General features: G+C 38.5%; 1 protein-coding gene and 1 non-coding gene across 2 annotated transcripts; one reads left to right on the plus strand and one right to left on the minus strand.

The window, feature by feature from the left end:
- Positions 1–24: 24 nt before the first annotated feature.
- On the minus strand, positions 25–997 carry LOC112720966 (uncharacterized). Its single transcript, XM_025772059.1, has 3 exons — positions 656–997; positions 466–537; positions 25–291 (listed from the first exon to the last, which is right to left on the minus strand). The coding sequence occupies exons 1-3, from the start codon at positions 995–997 to the stop codon at positions 25–27; spliced, it is 681 nt and encodes a 226-aa protein (XP_025627844.1).
- Positions 998–17779: 16782 nt separating this feature from the next.
- On the plus strand, positions 17780–17887 carry LOC112724933 (small nucleolar RNA R71). The gene has a single exon (XR_003164072.1). It is a non-coding gene; the product is annotated as a small nucleolar RNA R71 (small nucleolar RNA).

Raw genomic sequence — 17887 nt, forward strand, 5'->3', positions numbered from 1 at the left:
CATCGGTCATCTCCGACAGAGCTATCAACAACCAAAAGGATCAATACCAGACCACTCTTTATAGCTCAAAAACGTCCTTTCTTGAATGTGCTCAACACCTGCTTCTCTGTTATTGAAGATTCTATCATTTCTCTCCATCAAGATATTCCAAATCACTGCAAAGAAACTAACTAATAACAGCCGCTCCTCCTTCTTTCTGTTCTGTATGCCAAGCCAACTCTCAAAAAGTCCTTTCATGGTTCCTGGGACCGCCCACGGTCTATCAAAGTGTCTGAGCCAAGCGCCCCATATCTGCCACGTAAACTCACACCCAAGGAACAAATGGTGCACATATTCCAATTTCTTTTTACACAGGGAGCATAAAGTATCATTTTGATGAAGCACGCCTAGTCTACTCAACCTTTTTTTAGTGTTTACCCTGCCAATTAGAACGAATCAGCCAAAAAGCTCAATCATCGAAGGTACCACTCCTCCCCAAATTGATCTAGTGAAATTGTAGCTCGTAATCTCTTCCGAGAGAGTCTCCGCTTGCAACACCTGCAGAAAAGAGTTAGTAGAAAAAATTTCTTTATTATCAAATTTCCACACAATATTATCCTCTCTGCCAGCTGATAGTGCCACTGGCCTTAACCTCTCATGAAGCTGATGAATTAACTCCATCTCCCATTGGAACAACTCTCTCCTCCATGAGAAGTTCCAAATCCACTCTACTCCATCCCAAAACCCACAGTCCCCTATCACTGATCCTTGTTGATAGTGCCACTGGCCTTAACCTCTCATGAAGCTGATGAATTAACTCCATCTCCCATTGGAACAACTCTCTCCTCCATGAGAAGTTCCAAATCCACTCTACTCCATCCCAAAACCCACAGTCCCTTATCACTGATCCTTGTTGGTTTGAAATAGAGAAGAGCCTTGGAAAACTTGCTTTAAGAGGACCACCTTGCACCCAATTATCTTCCCGAAACCGCGTCCGTCTTCCATTCCCTACTTCCATCGCCAGACCACTAATAAGTTTTTCTTTCACCTGTTGTTCTGCTATATTTAACTAACATATGTCTTTCCATGGGCCCCTTTCACTGGGAGAGTCTGAGTAGATAGCATAGCATTAGGGGTTAAATTATTACAGGAACACACTACCTTCTTCCACAATGGGCAATCCTCCTTTGAGAAACGCCACCACCATTTGAACAACAGCGCTGTGTTCCTGATTACTGCATCTCCCACCCCCAATCCTCCAACTTTTTTTGGGGCCTGGACCACCTCCCACTTCACTAGGGGTATACCATGAGTACCATCGTCCTTACACCACAAAAAGCTTCTCTGAAGTGCAATGAGCTTGTTAGCAACCGCCTTTGGCATCTTGTACAGACTGAGGTAATAAACCGGCACGCTATTCAAGACTGATTTAATAAGAACTAGTTTACCTGCTTTGTTTAATACCTTTGCTTTCCACAGGCTGAGCTTCTCTTCCACTTTGTCTATGATCGGCTTCCAAGTTTTCACTAATCGAGGGTTTGCTCCCAATGAAATACCGAGGTATCGAATCGGTAGCGCCGCTTGATTACACCCCAGAATACCACAGACATGCTCTACCCACTCCTGATCACAATTAACTGGGATCAAGTTCGACTTATCAAAATTGATGCTCAAACCAGACATCAACTCAAAACAGCGCAGCAGCCTCTTATAATTCACAATTGTTTCTGTCTTCGAAGGGCAAAACAAGATAGTATCATCTGCGAACTGTAGATGGGACAATTCAATACCGACCAGCAATGGAGCTATGCGCCCATTCCTAACAGCTTCCCCCAACATTCTATGTAATACATCAACCACGAGCACAAACAACAAAGGAGAAAGTGGATCCCCTTGTCTTAAACCCCTCTCCATTTTAAAAGCCTTGGAAGGTGAACCATTCACCAGTATAGACATAGAGGCCGTACTGACACACTCTTTCACCCAATTTTTTCACCTCTGCCCGAACCCCATCTTCTGAAGTACCAGATCCACAAAGCTCCATCTCACTCTATCATAGGCTTTCTGAAAGTCTAGTTTTATGATTGCCGCCTGCTTTCTTCTCGTCTTGATCTATTAAACTATCTCACAAGTAATGAGGGCGCCGTCATGTATCTTCCTACCCTTAACAAAAGCACTCTGTGTCTCTCCTACCAAATCCGGCATTACTGTTCTCATTCGCCGCACTAAGACCTTGGAAATCACCTTGTACATACACCCCACCATGCTAATAGGTCTGAAGTCCTTAATCTCTTTAGCACCCACAAACTTCGGAGCTAGCATCACCCACGTGACATTTGCATCATTTGGTAACTTAGCACTTTGGATGAAATCCATCACTACTGCAGTGAACTCCTGGCCAATATCCTCCCAGCATCGTTTGATGAAGTTCAAATTGTACCCATCACTCACCATACTATCCAGTTTCGTAATCTCCTCCTCAATCGTCTTCAACCTCTTATCCATGCCCCCAAAATTGTTCTTGTGCCATAGACGTAGAGGACCCGTTAAAGCCTTTAACTTACTAGTGAACTGAGCCTTTCCCAAATTTCTCCACTCATTCTTAACCATACCCAGGAAACCCTCATGCGTAAACCAGGAATCTAGACTTCTGAACGGACATGGCCTATCACCAACTCTCTTATCCTCCACAATCAACGGACAGTGGTCTGACAGCCCTCTAGGCCCACCTTTTAGTCGAACATCCAGAAATTCCTCAACCCACTCTATATTGACCAAAACCCTATCAATCCAACTGCAAGATCGTCCCCTGAACCACATGAACTTTCTATCATTCAGAGGCAGATCCACCAACTGCATATTCTGTACCCAATTTTTAAACTCTTCCGCTGATACCGGTACACTACTAGCTCCTTTACGCTTTTCGATATGTAGTACCTCATTAAAATTTCCGAAGAAGCAGACAGACACCTGACATAAACCCGCAACATAACTTATCTAATGACTTATATAGATGATATAATTATAACAAGTAGTGATGAATAAGAGACTCAGAACTTCATCATCTAATGACCTATGTGAATAATATAATTGTAACAAGTAGTGATTAATAAGAGACTCAGAGTCTCATCATCAGTTTGAATAAAAAAATTCCTTTATAAAAATTTAATTAAAAAAAATATAAAAATTTAATTACAAATGAATGAAACTATAAATATCAATAAAATAATTAAATTTCAAAAAAATTATAATTATATGTCCCAATAGAAATTAAATTTCAAATATAACTGTCCTAAGTACTTATTGGAGTCCTTGCTTTTCTTTTGGCATGAGTGATAACCAACATTTCATTCGTTAGTTGTGCTACGTGTCTTCAAGGTGTTTATCCAAACCTTGTTCAATAACTTCACCTAACGACTTCCATCCCTGACACATCCAATTTGGCATCTAGTTTCTTCAAATGTCATTCAGCTTTTTTTTTTTTTGGTGACTAAATGTCATTCAGCTTTAATAATAGATTTAGCTCGGCTTTGGAAAATAATATTATATTTTTTATTTTTTTAAAAAAAAATTGAATTGACAAAAATTATTTTATATTTAAATAAATTTTTAAAAATAATTATAAATATTAAAAATATTTTTATTTTTATTTTTTTAATAAAAATAATTTATTTTTGATAAAAAAAATTTCAATCAAATAAACCCATCGAAACCAAGACTAAATATATGTACCTTCCTTCTTTCGTCGAAAACACTTTTTGCCTAAAATTTATTTTCACCATAAGAATTAAGAAGCATGCACTTCATTAATGTCTTTTCAACATCAACATCCTATTTTTATTTTCTTTTCTTACTTATAGAAGAAAATTTATTTCAATATAACAAAAGTTCCCAAAGTATTTATTTTTTGACAAAAAAGCATAAATACTTACTCTTACTGAATATTTTTCTATAAAATCATCTTCAACGATTCCTTTTTCTTTTTTTTTTCCTTCTTTTATTTTTAAAATATGTCAAACTCACTCACCAACTTGCCCACCAATGGTGTGATGGATTCATGGATTTGTATGAAGCATTGCATTATTATTATTTGCCTCAATCACCGCGATACCACAAATTGTGTTTAGAGAAAAACCACACCAGAACCAGCTGGCGACGGCACTGTTCACATGGGTCGGATAGATCAGAGGGGAACCAATGCAAGGCAAGGCACCCAACCACTTTAATACAAAAATATTACATGTAACTATGTTAGCAAAATTCTAAGTTATTATATATGATAACAATGATAATCAAAATCAATTTGAATTTATCTACTGAATTAGATTACTAATTTGTTAAAACAAGTTTTTTCTAGAAGCGAAAATCTCGATTCTTTCAAAGAGTGCAAAGTCTAAGTCTTCAAGGGATTAAATTTAATCCTTTTGACAATATCATAAAAATCAACCACAAACAAAATATAAACTTCAAAAAATATTAAACCAAAGAAAATATAAATATAAATGTTACATTAATTAAATAATTGTTCAAACATAATACGTTGTTTCTGAGTCTTTTTTTTTTTTTTTTTCGTACTCTTCTTTCTTTACAACCTAGATTCTCTTAATTTATTTAAATAAATGTCAGTTTAAATTTTATTTTATACATATAATAATTTATTATTTAATAGCAAATTTTTAAGTAAAATTTTAATTCGCAACAAATTAATTTTTAGTCTATTATTAGGTTAGAGAATACTGTAAAAAATTAAACTAAAATAATAATAATAAGCAAATAAATTTTTATTTTATATTTTTTATTGGTTTTAGTATTATAATATATATATATTTCTGTTTTTTAGTTTTTTTGGTAGTTAAAACCGAAACTTTTCAATTTTTAGAACCAAATATTTTAAGGTTGATTCAAACCTAATAAGAATAATAATGACAACACAGAAATCCCCTGGCGTTTGCAGATTGATTCCTTTCTCCTTGTTTGTTTATGGAAACCATGAAGTCACAAAGCAATAAATAAAAATAAAATCCAGTGAACCGAAACTTGGCTTAACCTCATTTGCAAGATTTGCTTCTTTTGGAGCCATTCCTTCAATGATTATTATTTATTAATACAAATGATTAAGTAGCAATGGTGCCACGTAAGAATCGTTTTGCGGTGGTCAACACAGCTGGTTCCAAAGTGGTTGTGCTGACCAAAAACACAGATTATTATTGTCTGCTAGCAGGATTTATTATTACTACATCATGATATCATATGCTTTAGATTCAATCCTGTCTTTAATTAACTTATAATTCTTACTTAGGAAATAGGTACGTAGAAGTTCAATTCATCTTGACAATAATCTACTACTCCAACAAAGCTAATTATATAAATATTAGATGAACTTACTTTTAGAGTGATACTTTAAATTAGTTCAATATCTTAATAGTTCTTAATCTTTTAAAATATTAGATAAATTAGTGTTCAATAAAATAAATGGATAAATAAATTAGTCTTTTATCTTTTAAATTTTCAACCAATTTAATCTAATCCCTTAATTATATTATTTTTTTAGAAAAAATATTAAATTATTAAAGATTAGTTTGTCATTTTTCAAAAAATGTTAGAGATTCATTTGTCATTTTATTTTATTAAAAATTAATTTATTTAAAATTCTAAAAGATCAGACACTAATTTATTAATTTATTTTATTAGACCAATTTGTTTAGGGGCATCACTCATAATTTTAATACATTGTTTATCATCTAGCTAATGAAAGTATTTTTTTTATCGTGATTTTAAAAGGTAAATGTAAAAAATAAAAATATTGTGCTAATATATGATAATATATAATTAAATATTTATATAAAATATTTTTATACTACTAATAATAATGCATTAAATTTTATGTTGGGACTTGATAACTCACCTCGAGTTAGACCACATGTATAGTTTTGTTTTTGCGTCATGTTGGTAGATTATGAAAGGAAGGATATAATGTTATGTAACTATATTTCAATTTTATTTTTTTTTTATCAATACAATTACGTAATGAATGAAACAAGTTTTTATTCAGTATTTTTTTTTTTTTATTAAAATTCAGCTAAATAATTGAAACAAACACATCCTCAGATTTAATGTTTCTACATTCTTATACTGCATTTAAATTACAAATACAATAAGCCTAAAAATTAGAAAATTTAAGTTAAAATCTGATCCGTACCTTAATAACTCGGATATACGTTATACCTCAAAATCGATTTACGAAATATTTAAACCTAATCTCATGAAGTAACTGTCTGACACCTCAATAGTTCCTGTGCGAATCTCGGCCAAAGTATCTACAGGTCGGTTAACACTTGGCAATAATAAATAGGAGATGATCAGAGCTATCGAAGACAAATGAGAATTACACAGACTACCAAAATTAAATAGCTTTAATTAAGATATTCTGAAAATTGATATTGATTTGAGCATCGGAGTTCTTTTTGCAAGTTCTACACGCAGATTAGACTTCTAAGTAATCCACAGCATCTCCCAGGTGGAAGAATAAGGAAGCACTTTTCGGTGCCAACAAGTTATACTTCGGAGAGCAGGATTCCTGAATCGAACATTTGACGCCAACCTTGGGGCCAAATACTACTTATAACCCCACGATTACCACTTATCTTTCTTTTGTAGGAAGACAATCATGGCTGAAGAAGATGTCGTGCCACCACCTCCTCCAACTCCGACTCATGCTGGGTTGGTGGCTATGAACACCGCCAAGCGGAAGTGAAAAAGATAACTGACCTTTTAGCCAGCAATGTAAGTGGGAGTAAAGAAGATGGAGAGAAAAAGAAAGCCGACAAGGAGAGTCCTGAAAGCAAACACCATTCTGAGACAAACACGGCCCTGGAGATCATCCCACCAAAGTCTACAAAAAAAAGGACGGACCCTTTCTCGGCAGAGATAATGAGTTTTCAAATGTCGAAGTGTTGAGTTAAGAAATTAATTAATAAAATTGATGATGACAAACATTTGATTAGTGGGCTAATCACCCAATTAGTTTTGATTATTTTTGATAAGTGATGCAGGCTAAAAACAAGTGTTGCAGCAGCCCAACATCAAACAAAAGATATATGCCAATGGGCTGAATGGTAAGTGAAAATAAAGACAAGCCCAAGTCATCCATCTCAAGCAAAAAGTCTTCCAAGAAACAAGACAAGGCACCAACGGGCTGAACTTGAGAAGAACTCGATCCAAGCCCGAATTGTTTTTCAATTCCCTCCATCTTGCCTTACCAGAAGCAACGTTCCTCTCCTCTCTAATCAAGTCAAATCAAAACTTCAGAAAAGTAAGAAAGAGAAAGAGAGAAAAAGCTTCTTCCCTAAGCTAGTAACCAAAGAAGCAAGAAAGAGAAAGTTTAAGCTTGAAACACAGAAGCTAAAACAGAAAATCCAAACCAAATCAAGCTTAAGTTAAAGGTAATCCATCTCATCTTGCATGCATCAGATCTTCTTCTCTCCTTCCCAACTCTCTGCTCTATCCGAAAATGGCATTCAAGGGAAAGTTGGTCTCTGCCCTATTCTGCTTCACATCTACGGTCACAAGTGATACTTGGGGACCAAGTAGTTTCTCAATGGCTAAGATCAAGTTGACCATGAGAAGATTTCTATGGTTACTGCTTTGTGGCTTTCGGCCAAGATGAAGGAGTCAGAAGCAAAGTTTCTACTCTAAGGTTTAATGTGAAAAAGTGAATATGTGGGTTGGTGAAGCTCAAGGCTCAAGGTGTTGACCTTGAAAGAAGAACCAAGCAACATGCAAGGAGATAAAAGAAGCTTGATGTTCATTCAGAAGGTAAGGAGAGAAAACCAGAGTTGTGTGAGCTGTGTTCTGAAAAGAAGTTCTTCTACTTGGATAATGCTTTCTTTCAAAGAAGTATTCGGCCAATACTGAAGAACTCAAGCTGAGGTTTGCGAATCTGGTTTTGCACATAGCAAAGAGGCTGCTGATGAAGTCAATCTTCTTCATGTTTTACAGATTGTGATGTACTTTTCTATGTTTATCTTTCTGTAATTTCTTGTGAGAAAAGGCATTGTGAGAAAGCTTAAGAAAAAGCCATGAGTGGAAAAAGGCTGAGTGATACACTTGAGAGAAAAGCCTAGAGTTATTTCAGATTTCTTTAGGTATGTCTGTGTCTTGTATCTTGTACCTGTGAGGTATCCCTTTCTTAGTTGGGTTAGCACTAAGAGTGAATAGTTAGGTATTAGCATAGCCAATGTCAAGTTAGGTTAGAACTTGAGTGTGAAAGGATTGGGTCAATCCTGTGAAATTGGTGTATGTAATACAGTTAACTATAGTGAAATTCTTCCATAGTTGTGGAGGAGACTGGATGTAGGTTGCATAGCACAAGGCAACCGAACCATGATACATGCTGGTGTTAGCTTTTCTCTTCTCTGCTGAGTTCTGTTTTCTGATATTCATGAGACAAAAATAAATTGTCTCATAAATTTCCGCTGCTGAGTTCAAACAGAACCTGAATTGAAAGTTCATTTTAAAAGGGTAATAACAGCAACTTAAAAGGAAGGCATAGATTCAACCCCATTCTCTAAGCCTACCACAACCTTCACGAAGAATTTCACATTGCCAACAATACTAAAACCATACGAGGGAATTGGCGACCCCAAGATACACTACAACAAATCTGGCATATAGCGGCAGTTGATTTTTCAAATAGCGGTGGCTTTCTGATCGCCACCAAACGTATAGCAACAGTTGATAGAATGCTTTAAGATAGAGCGCGGCTAAATCCTTAGTGGTGGTTTTGTGCAACCGCTGGTATAATTACCGTTAAACAGTATTTTGCGGCAGTTAATGGCCGTTGCTAGCTTCGGAACCCGATTGATGCCCATGTCGCGACTGTTAACTAACCGCCGCTGCTATATCGTTCGTAAAGCTAATTATTTTTGCAGCGGTTAATAATAACCACCACTAAATTTCTTATTTTTCATTTTTTATTTCTCCCATTTATATAAATTTTTATTTCAAGTTACTATCACCATTTTTTTATCTTTTTATTCGAGAAGTTAGATATTAATTTAACCGATTTACTTCCTAATAAAAACATAATTCAAGTAAAAAACAATGCTAGAATCATCCAAATTATATATATAATTGCAAAAATATAAATGGTTAATAGCAATTTGTCTTCGAAGTGCACTACTTATAAAGCAAAAAAAAAAAACATTAAATTGTTAAAAAATCTCTATCTATTTCGGTGCGTTTTCTAAAGATTTCAATTTTGTAGTAATATTAAGTGGCAAAGTATTTTTCTGTTGTTGGATTATGTATCTCAATAGATTCTTCATGGTCTGTCTCCTTGCCTTTTTTTTTCTACTGCCTTCGTCTTTAGTTCTGCTGCTACTGTCTTCAATTTTGTAATCTCATACTATTAGATTATGTATCTCAACAGATTTTCTATGGTCTATCTCTTTGCCTTTTCTTTTGCTGCTTCTGCCTTTAATTCTGTTGCTACTATCTTCAATTCTGTAATTTTATTCTGATACTCCTTAATTTACACTCTAGAGTTCGATTGTTGTGTAGCATTACGAATAATTTAAGTTGGACATGGTCAAAAACCTACTCCCGAATTCATCATGAATACTCCTTTTTAGGGACACGTGCAAACGAATTAATTTTAGGCATGAATGAGTGTCATGGCAGTTAGTTAGGTTTCATAGAATAAAACGTAATAGGAGAGGTGAGAGAAAGGTTAGAGAAGAGTGAGCTAAGCAAAATGTGAAATTCATTTTCAGGAGTCGAAGGAAGGGAAGAGTGGTTCCTTCTACAATTCTAATTCATCTATTTTTTTGGGTAAAAAACACAAATAAACCATGGGAGGATAGTTGTTACATGAATAAGCCAAATTGAAGATTGATTCACGAATGAGGCAAAGCATACTTATATGTAATTCGAACCTATTTGGTTCGAACTACATTTGCATATAAATCGAACCTATTTGGTTCGAACTACAAACACATAATTCGAACCTAATTGGTTCGAATTCCACTAATTGTAAATCGAACCAAGATGGTTCGAATTACTAAGGAACAGACCTGAATATGTTATGTGCATGGGATCGTAATTGATGAATATGTTTCGTTTAAGGAGTTTTAAACGAAATGTCTGTTGAACACACATGGGAATAAATTAGTCTACAAATTAAATTAATTAAGACTTGATGCGGAAATTAAATAACATCAAAACGCAAAGTACAGATATTTTCAGAGTAACACACACATACATCTAAAGGTGGATACGAAGTAACACTGATAACAAAATACATAGACGAAGATAGGTAACATACAACTCGGCACAGAAATAATCTAAACAGGTGCGACCCCGTGAAGCAACGACGTGGAACCCGTGTCCTCTGACCTCTCCAGATAAGCGGCTCCTCATCCTCGATCTCGTCGTCCTCGTCCTCGTCCTGCGGGGCTGGCTGTGCAGGCGTCCTAGGCTGGACATGTACCGGTTGGGATGAGGACGGCCCGACAACTGAATGTGACCTAGCAGTATGTGCCGAAGCTGGGGTACCACCTAAAGCGAAATACTCAGGAGGAGGCACGGAGGGCGGCTCATTCAGATCGACATGTAACGGTGCCTGTGTCCCCGTCGTCTGACTCCACCCACGGGCAGCCTCATCATCATGCATGATGGCACTGATCTCATCTAAGAAGGGGGATCCACCAAAATCCCCAACAAACCCAACACCAGCAAGGAAGTCTGAAAACGTGCTGCTCGGACTCACCCATGGCATACTCTCCTGAAGTGTGTGGTCGTGAGGGGGAACTCCAACGAAGTAATCTCCGAGTGGCCCCTCCCCAAATCCAGCCTCACCATGGGCAGTGGGATCTCCAGTGGCGTACCCCTCTCCACCAAGGCTGCCATGATGGGGACTAACAACCCCGACTGCACCCCTTCCCCCACCGTCCACGTCACGAAGATCACCATCATTGTGGCCCGCAATGGGTGCCCTCCGTCTGCCTCCACGCCCTCGTCCTCGACCACCACCCCTACCTGCCTCATCAGCCTCCCTGATAGCCTGCTCTAGCCACCTCCACTCACGCTGGCTCCGTCGTGTCCTGACACGAGCTCTCCTCTCAACCCGACGCCTATCAGGGACGTCGTCGACTCGATCCATGTCAGGAACTCGCCCAGGACCCCTCTGTGACGCCTCGACAGGAATAGGAACGCCCCTCGGATCCCCCAAATAAAACTCGGGTGACAAGAACCTCTTTTCATGCTGACTCCACCAGTCTAGGTAGGCGTGCGAAGGTCCAGGGTCGGCAACAACATCGAACCGGAGGACATGGTTTGCACGGGTCTCCCAAAGAATATGACAATGCTGTAAAGCGGACGGGAACCAACGATCACCGCCTCTCCCGTCCTTCGACATCAGAAAGTCGATGTTAAGGGCGGGACGCGAGAGGGGCTGCACACCACCGAACTGCGGTAGAACCCTATCTACCTGATGCCACTCTACCATGGCAAAGTATATCAGCGACGTGACAGACCGCCACACCGCCATGTGTCGAGGCTCCAACGCATCCAGATGCACAATGGTGCACGAATTGTGAGTCACACTTTTCACAACGCGTACCACTAACCAGCAAGTGCACTGGGTCGTCCAAGTAATACCTCACGTGAGTAAGGGTCGAATCCCACGGAGATTGTTGGTTTGAAGCAATCTATGGTTATCTTGTAAATCTTAGTCAGGAAGTCAATTTTGTTTATCAGTTGAATTGCGAATAACCAAGAGATCATAAATTAAAGGTTACTTGTTGTGCAGTAATGGAGAATATGTTGGAGTTTTGGAGATGCTCTGTCTTCTGAATCTCTGCTTTCCTCTGTCTTCTGATTCACGCACGCACGTCCTCCTATGGCAAGCTGTGTGTTGGTGGATCACCGTTGTCAATGGCTACCTTCCATCCTTCCAGTGAAAACTACGCTCACGCGCTCTGTCACAGCACGGCTAATCACCGGTTGGTTCTCGATCCGGTTGGAATAGGATTTACTATCCTTTTGCGTCTGTCACTAACGCCCAGCCTTCAGGAGTTTGAAGCTCGTCACAGTCATTCAATCCTAGAATCCTACTCGGAATACCACAGACAAGGTTTAGACCTTCCGGATTCTCATGAATGCCGCCGTCAGTTCTAGCTTATACCACGGAGATTCTGATTAAAGAATCTAAGAGATGCTCATTCAATCGGATATAGAACGGAGGTGGTTGTCAATCACACGTTCGTGGTTTGAGGAAGGTGATGAATGTCACAGATCATCACCTTCATCATAGTTAAGCGCGAATAAACATCTTAGATAGGAACAAGCGTGTTTGAATGGAAAACAGAGATACTTGCATTAATTCATCGAGACACAGCAGAGCTCCTCACCCCCAATAATGGGGTTTAGAGACTCATGCCGTCAGAGAATACAAAGTTTTTATCTGAAATGTCATGAGATACAAAATAAGTCTCTAAAAGTTGTTTAAATACTAAACTAGTAGCCTAAGTTTACAAAAATTGGATAAACTATGATGGATGATGCAGAGATCCACTTCTGGGGCCCACTTGGTGTGTGCTGGGGCTGAGACTTAAGCAATTCACGTGCAGAGGCCATTTGTGGAGTTGAACACCAGTTTTTATGCCAGTTTGGGCGTTCAACTCCAGCTTTTGATCCTTTTCTGGCGCTGGACGCCAGAATTGGGCAGAGGACTGGCGTTGAACGCCAGTTTACGTCGTCTATTCTTGTGCAAAGTATGGACTATTATATATTGCTGGAAAGCCCTGGATGTCTACTTTCCAACGCAATTGGAAGCATGCCATTTCAAGTTCTGTAGCTCCAGAAAATCCACTTTGAGTGCAGGGAGGTCAGAATCCAACAGCATCAGCAGTCCTTTTTCAGCCTGAATCAGATTTTTGCTCAGCTCCTTCAATTTCAGCCAGAAAAATACCTGAAATTACAGAAAAACACACAACTCATAGTAAAGTCCAGAAATATGAATTTTTCCTAAAAACTAATAGAAATAGACTAAAAACTAACTAAAACATACTCAAAACTATATGAAATTATCCCCAAAAAGCGTATAAAATATCCGCTCATCACAACACCAAACTTAAACTGTTGCTTGTCCTCAAGCAACTAGACAAATAAAATAGAAGACTAATAGGTTGAGAAGCAATAATATCTCAGAGTTTTTGATTGAAGCTCATATCCTAATTAGATGAGCGGGACTAGTAGCTTTTTGCTTCTGAACAGTTTTGGCATCTCACTTTATCCATTGAAGCTCAGAGTGATTGGCATCTATAGGAACTCAGAATTCAGATAGTGTTATTGATTCTCTTAGTTTAGTGTGATGATTCTTGAACACAGCTTCTTTATGAGTCTTGGCCGTGGCCCTAAGCACTTTGTTTTCCAGTATTACTACCGGATACATGAATGCCACAGACACATAACTGGGTGAACCTTTTCAGATTGTGACTCAGCTTTGCTAAAGTCCCCAATTAGAGGTGTCCAGAGTTCTTAAGCACACTCTTCTTTTTGCTTTGGACCTTGACTTTAACCGCTCAGTCTCAAGTTTTCACTTGACACCTGCACGCCACAAGCACATGGTTAGGGACAGCTTGGTTTAGCCGCTTAGACCAGGATTTTAGTCCTTTAGGCCCTCCTATCCACTGATGCTCAAAGCCTTGGGATCCTTTTTATTTGCCCTTGCCTTTTGGTTTTAAGAGCTTTTGGCTTTTTCTGCTTGCTTTTTTTTTTTTTCTGCAAGCTTTGTTCTTTGTTGCTTTTTCTTGCTTCAAGAATCATTTTTATGATTTTCAGATTCTCAATAACATGTCTCATGTTCATCATTCTTTCAAGAGCCAACATATTTAACAGTCTTAAACAACAAATTCAAAAGATATATGCACTGTTCAAGCATTCATTCAGAAGACAGAAAGCATTGCCACCACATTTAACTAATTAGAATTTCTCTTATTAAAACTCGAAATTTTATTGCTTCTTATTCAAAAGATCTACTACTTTATTCATGTTTGCTGATGATGAGAAAAATAAACTATAGCTTAATTGGAGATAAAATCAAAATAGATACTAATTACTACTATATGACTCCTAAGGTAAAATTAAAATAAGACACTTTTTGACATTGTTTTTAGTATGTTTTTAGTAGGATCTAGTTACTTTTAGGGATGTTTTTAATAGATTTTGTGTTAAATTCATATTTCTGGACTTTACTATGAGTTTGTGTGTTTTTCTGTGATTTCAGGTATTTTCTGGCTGAAATTGAGGGACTTGAGCAGAAATCAGATTCAGAGGTTGAAAAAGGACTGCTCAGTAATGTGAATTTGGACCTTGACTTTAACCGCTCAGTCTCAAGTTTTCACTTGACACTTACACGCCACAAGCACATGGTTAGGGACAGCTTGGTTTAGCCGCTTAGACCAGGATTTTATTCCTTTAGGCCCTCCTATCCACTGATGCTCAAAGCCTTGGGATCCTTTTTATTTGCCCTTGCCTTTTGGTTTTAAGGGTTATTGGCTTTTTGCTTTTGCCTCTTGGTTTTAAGAGCTTTTGGCTTTTTCTGCTTGCTTTTTCTTTCTATTTTTTTTTCGCCTATTTTTTTTTTTCTGCAAGCTTTGCTCTTTGCTGCTTTTTCTTGCTTCAAGAATCATTTTTATGATTTTTCAGATTATCAAATAACATGTCTCCTAGTCATCATTCTTTCAAGAGACAACATATTTAACATTCTTAAACAACAACTTCAAAACACATATGCACTGTTCAAGCATACATTCAGAAAACAAGAAGCATTATCACCACATCAATATAATTAAACTAAGTTCAAGGATAAATTCAAAACTCATGTACTTCTTGTTCTTTTGAATTAAAACAGTTTTTATTTTAAGAGAGGTGATGGATTCATAGGACATTCATAACTTTAAGACAGAGTTACTAACTACTAATGATCATGTAATGAAGACACAAACATAGATAAGCACATAACATAGAAAATGAAAAACAGAGAAAGTAAGAACAAGGAATGAGTCCACCTTAGTGATGTCCTTGAGCTCTTCTATGTCTCTTCCTTGCCTTGGCTGCTCCTCCTTCATTGCTTTTAGATCTTCTCTGATTTCATGAAGGATGATGGAGTGCTCTTGATGTTCCACCCTTAGTTGCTTCCAATAATTGTGTGGAAGAAAATGTATCCCCTGAGGTATCTCAGGGATCTCTTGATTTGCAGTCAAATGTTCTACCACTGAGCTATAGACCCTTGATGGAAGCTTTTGTCTTCCCTTTCCTCTTTCTAGAGGTTTCTCTGGCCTTAGGTGCCATCAATGGTTATGGAAAAAACAAAAAAGCTATGCTTTTACCACACCAAACTTAGAATGTTGCTCGCCCTCGAGCAAAAGAAGAAAGAATAGAAGAAGAAGAAGAGGATATGGAGGAGATGGATGGAGGTGTGTATTCGGCCATATGGGTGGGATTGGGTGGGAGAGAGAGATGTTGAATTTTGAAGGTAGTGGTTGTATGGATGTGAGTGGTAAATGGAAAAAAAGAAGGGATGATCATGAATGGAAAGAGAGATGATGAGGTAGGTGGGGATCCTGTGGGGTCCACAGATCCTGAGATGATCCTGTGGGGTCCACAGATCCTGAGGTGTCAAGGCATTTACATCCCTGCACCAATTTAGGCATGTAAAATGCCCTTGCACACAACTCTGGGCGTTCAGCGCCAGGTTGGTGCCCATTTTGGGCGTTCAACGCCCCTTTGCTGCCATTTCTGGCGTTGAACGCCAGAACCATGCTTGTTCTGGGCGTTCAGCGCCAGGATGCTCCCATTCTGGGCGTTCAGCGCCAGAACTATGCTCTGTTCTGGCGTTTGAACGCCAGACAGATACTCCTCCAGGGTGTGATTTTTCTTCTGCTGTTTTTGATTCCGTTTTCAATTTTTATATTTATTTTGTGACTCCACATGATCATGAACCTAAGAAAACATGAAAAACAATAAAAATAAGAATTAGATAAACATTGGGTTGCCTCCCAACAAGCGCTTCTTTAATGTCAATAGCTTGACAGTGGGCTCTCATGGAGCCTCACAGATGTGCAGAGCTTTGTTGAGACTCTCCAACACCAAACTTAGAGTTTGGATATGGGAGTTCAACACCAAACTTAGAGTTTGGTTGTGGCCTCCCAACACCAAACTTAGAGTTTGACTGTGGGGGCTCTGGTTGACTCTGCTTTGAGAGAAGCTTTTCATGCTTCCTCTTCATGGTTGCAGAGGGAGATCCTTGAGTTTTAAACACAAGGGAGTCCTCATTCCATTGAAGGACTATTTCACCTCTGTCAACATCAATCACAGCTCTTGCAGTGGCCAGGAAAGGTCTCCCTAGGATGATGGATTCATCCTCTTCCTTTCCAGTATCCAGGACTATGAAATCAGTAGGTATGTAAAGGCCCTCAACCTTTACTAATACATCTTCTACTTGTCCATAAGCCTGTTTTCTTGAGCTGTCTGCCATCTCTAGTGAGATTTTAGCAGCTTGCACCCCATAGATTCCTAGTTTCTCTATTACAGAGAGGGGCATGAGGTTTATTCCTGAACCAAGGTCACACAGAGCCTTAAAGATCATGGTGCCTATGGTACAAGGTATTATGAACTTTCCAGGATCCTGTCTCTTCTGAGGCAATGTCAGTTGATCCAGATCACTTAGTTCATTGATGAACAAGGGAGGTTCAACTTCCCAAGCATCAATGCCAAATAATTTGGCATTCAGCTTCATGATTGCACCAAGAAACTTGGCAGTTTGCTCTTCAGTAACATCCTCATTCTCTTCAGAAGAGGAATACTCATCAGAGCTCATGAAGGGCATAAGGAGGTTCAATGGAATCTCTATGGTCTCTAGATGAGTCTCAGATTCCTTTGGTTCCTCAGAGGGAAGCTCCTTATTGACCACTGGACGTCCCAGGGGGTCTTCCTCCTTCGGATTCATGTCCTCTCCTCTCCTCACAGGTTCGGTCATGGCGCTTATGTCAATGGCCTTGCACTCTCCTTTTGGATTCTCTTCTGTATTGCTTGGGAGAGTACTAGGAGGGATTTCAGTGATCCTTTTACTCAGCTGGCCCACTTGTGCTTCCAGATTTCTAATGGAAGACCTTGTTTCATTCATGAAACTCACAGTGGCCTTGGATAGATCAGAGACTAGATTTGCTAAATTAGAAGTATTTTGTTCAGAGTTCTCTGTCTGTTGCTGAGTGGATGATGGAAAAGGTTTATTATTGTTAAACCTGTTTCTTCCACCATTATTAAAGCCTTGTTGAGGCTTTTGATCCTTCCATGAGAAATTTGGATGATTTCTCCATGATGAGTTATAGGTGTTTCCATAAGGTTCACCTAAGTAGTTCACCTCTGCTATTGCAGGGTTCTCAGGATCATAAGCTTCTTCTTCAGGAGAAGCCTCTTGAGTACTGTTGGATGCAGCTTGCATTCCATGCAGACTCTGAGAGATCATATTGACTTGCTGAGTCAATATTTTGTTCTGAGCCAATATGGCATTCAGAGTATCAACTTCAAGAGCTCCCTTCTTCATAGGCGTCCCATTACTCACAGGATTCCTTTCAGAAGTGTACATGAACTGGTTATTAGCAACCATGTCAATGAGTTCTTGAGCTTCTGCAGGTGGTTTCTTTAGGTGAATGGATCCACCTGCAGAAGTGTCCAGTGACATCTTTGATAGCTCAGATAAACCATCATAGAATATATCCAGGATGGTCCATTCTGAAAGCATGTCAGAAGGACACTTTTTGGTCAACTGTTTGTATCTTTCCCAAGCTTCATAGAGGGATTCACCTTCTTTCTGTCTGAAGGTTTGAACATTAGCTCTAAGCTT

The sequence above is a fragment of the Arachis hypogaea genome, chromosome 11, assembly GCF_003086295.3.
Source record: "Arachis hypogaea cultivar Tifrunner chromosome 11, arahy.Tifrunner.gnm2.J5K5, whole genome shotgun sequence".
NCBI lineage: Eukaryota > Viridiplantae > Streptophyta > Magnoliopsida > Fabales > Fabaceae > Arachis > Arachis hypogaea.